The sequence below is a fragment of the Nestor notabilis genome, unplaced genomic scaffold (assembly GCF_000696875.1).
Source record: "Nestor notabilis isolate BGI_N333 unplaced genomic scaffold, ASM69687v1 scaffold30190, whole genome shotgun sequence".
Classification (NCBI taxonomy): Eukaryota; Metazoa; Chordata; class Aves; order Psittaciformes; family Psittacidae; genus Nestor; species Nestor notabilis.
The window spans coordinates 1-2122 of record NW_009910201.1 but is presented as its reverse complement, the minus strand read 5'-3'; the positions used below and the strand labels follow the sequence as shown (position 1 = coordinate 2122).

Here is a 2122-nt window from a genome sequence, read left to right as displayed (position 1 = left end):
CGGCAGCATATCTGCTAAGGTTTGGGTTTCTGGTTTTTAGTTTTGTTTTTTTTAAGTTCAAGCTGATCCTTTTTTAATTAAATCAGTAATGAAAAAGACCAACACCAAAGTACAGAAGACTAACTTTGTCAGTTTGTTTTATTACTGGGCACAGCACAGTACCACTTCATATACATACAAGCCACAGTAATACAAATAGTCCCTATCCTTCTGTATAATTAAAACCCCCACACGGTATTTGGGAGGAGTCAAGTGTCCCAGGGGTCAGCTCCCAAGAGCTATTTTGCTGCAGTAGCAAGTTTTCTTACAAAATACTACACGGTTTCATGCTGTTATGATGTGAAGCTGAAAGTCTGAGCTTGCAGCAGCTTAACACACTCAAGGCAGGCTTGTAAGTGTGCTCAGTCATGGTCCTCTGCAGTCAGATAAAAGCATATCCTGGTGTGGAAATAGAACCCACAAATGCTTCTATAGAAACCCACGTTATCCTGAAGCACCAGAGGTTCATCCAGTACAAGGCTAATTAAAAATGCTGCTGCATTTCCTGCAGGCAGCACAAACTTCCCACACGGGCAGGACTGTTTCTTACAGCCAGTTAAGTCTGTAGCAGCACAAGGTCAGTGAGGCTTGGAGAAAAGCTTGTGTCATTAAAGCAGGCTTAGCGCCTCAGGAAACTGATTTAAAACTAGAAGGCACAAACGCAAGGTTGAGTGTGGGCTGCACATCGCTGTGGCATGTAAGCAGCTGAGACACCCCTCCTACAGGGAAATACAACACATAATAAATACAATATGACAGTTTAGAAAATAAGTGCATTCCTGTGATCCTTCATGACATAAGGAAATAGGATCCACAAGAGCCTATAGAGGCTGGTTCATTTAATATTGCACAAAAGTCCTGAAATTTAGTGTCAGGTCATTGTACTGGAGGTGGGACGTGGCAGGGGGGGAAAGATAAAAAGGTCTTATTTGGCAGAACCTGCCCAAGTCTCCACCACTACACAAACAGCTTTTTGTCACTCTGAGGTAGAATTACATGTATACTGCTTAAACCCAGTCAAGTCCTGCTCAACTAGTCTTCAAATTAAAAAAAAAGAAAGAAGTAGACAGAATAGAGGAGCCTCTTTCTTCTCTGAATGCTTCAGGTTTGTCCCTGGAAGCAAGTCTCACAGAGCAAAATTCCAGCAAAGATCCCAGCTCCCCAGCTGGACAGCAGTGATAGCTACTGTGGAGTGTAACAAATAGTAGTAATTGCAAGTCCTACAGCAAGCATGTTCTACACTACTTCCTCCCTCCCCTGCTACTTGCTAATGCTCGCTTTATTCAGGATGTTTCATCAGTTAAGACTGTCCCCATTGCTTTCTACCTCGTGTCCCTTCTACTGGACCCTGCAAAAGGTTTTCCTATTTCAACCCTTAGACTTCTGAGGGTTGCTTGCAGTTTCTTCTAGAGACTCTTCTGTGAAGCATAGGCATGGAAGGATGGAAATAAGCGCCTCCTCGATGGAGAAGAGATGTTTATCCTCTGCTTGAGGACAAAAGTAGCGCATAAAGTCTGCCAGTCTCAGCAAGTACTCAATGTTATGACCAGCACAGCCACTTGAGACAATGATTTGAGCTGCAATGTCTTCTTCGGATGCTGGGCCGAGGTAAGAAGGGTTCTGAGGTGTTGCAATGTAAACAAGAGCCTGGATGGGTTCCTCTGCATCCTTCTCCTGAGGGTGAAACTTCACCAGCTTGGTGTCGTAGCCTCCCAGGACAGCTTCTCTCATGTTGAGATACTGGAGCGATGCAGGGATCTGTTCCCCACGGACTTCATAGGCTACACCCCATGTGCACGCCTAAGAAGAGAAAGGTGGTTATGGGATGCTGTAGCTGCAGTAGACGCCTCTGCTAACATTTCAGTGCAAGCCTGCCTTGCTTTGGTGTCTCTGCACAACTGACACGAGGGCGGAGGAGGACAACACCCCCCGACCCCATCCCGACAGGGCTGAAGGTACTGGCAGCCGACGGGAACCACCACCCAGGCCCCTGGTACTCACCCCGCAGTCCTCCAGCAGCGTCACCACCCGCCCGGGCTGTGAGGGAGAGCAAAGGCAGAGCCGTTAGAAGCCGAGCCCGCAC

At 46.8% G+C, this 2122-nt stretch overlaps 1 protein-coding gene across 1 annotated transcript; it reads right to left on the bottom strand.

Moving 5' to 3' along the window:
- Positions 1 to 1407: 1407 nt before the first annotated feature.
- Positions 1408 to 2076, bottom strand: CHAC1 (ChaC, cation transport regulator homolog 1 (E. coli); the record flags this gene model as incomplete). Its single annotated transcript, XM_010024905.1, has 2 exons — positions 1408 to 1839; positions 2041 to 2076. Coding segments are annotated over 2 exons (468 nt in total), but the record flags the coding sequence as incomplete, so codon positions are not given.
- Positions 2077 to 2122: the final 46 nt, after the last annotated feature.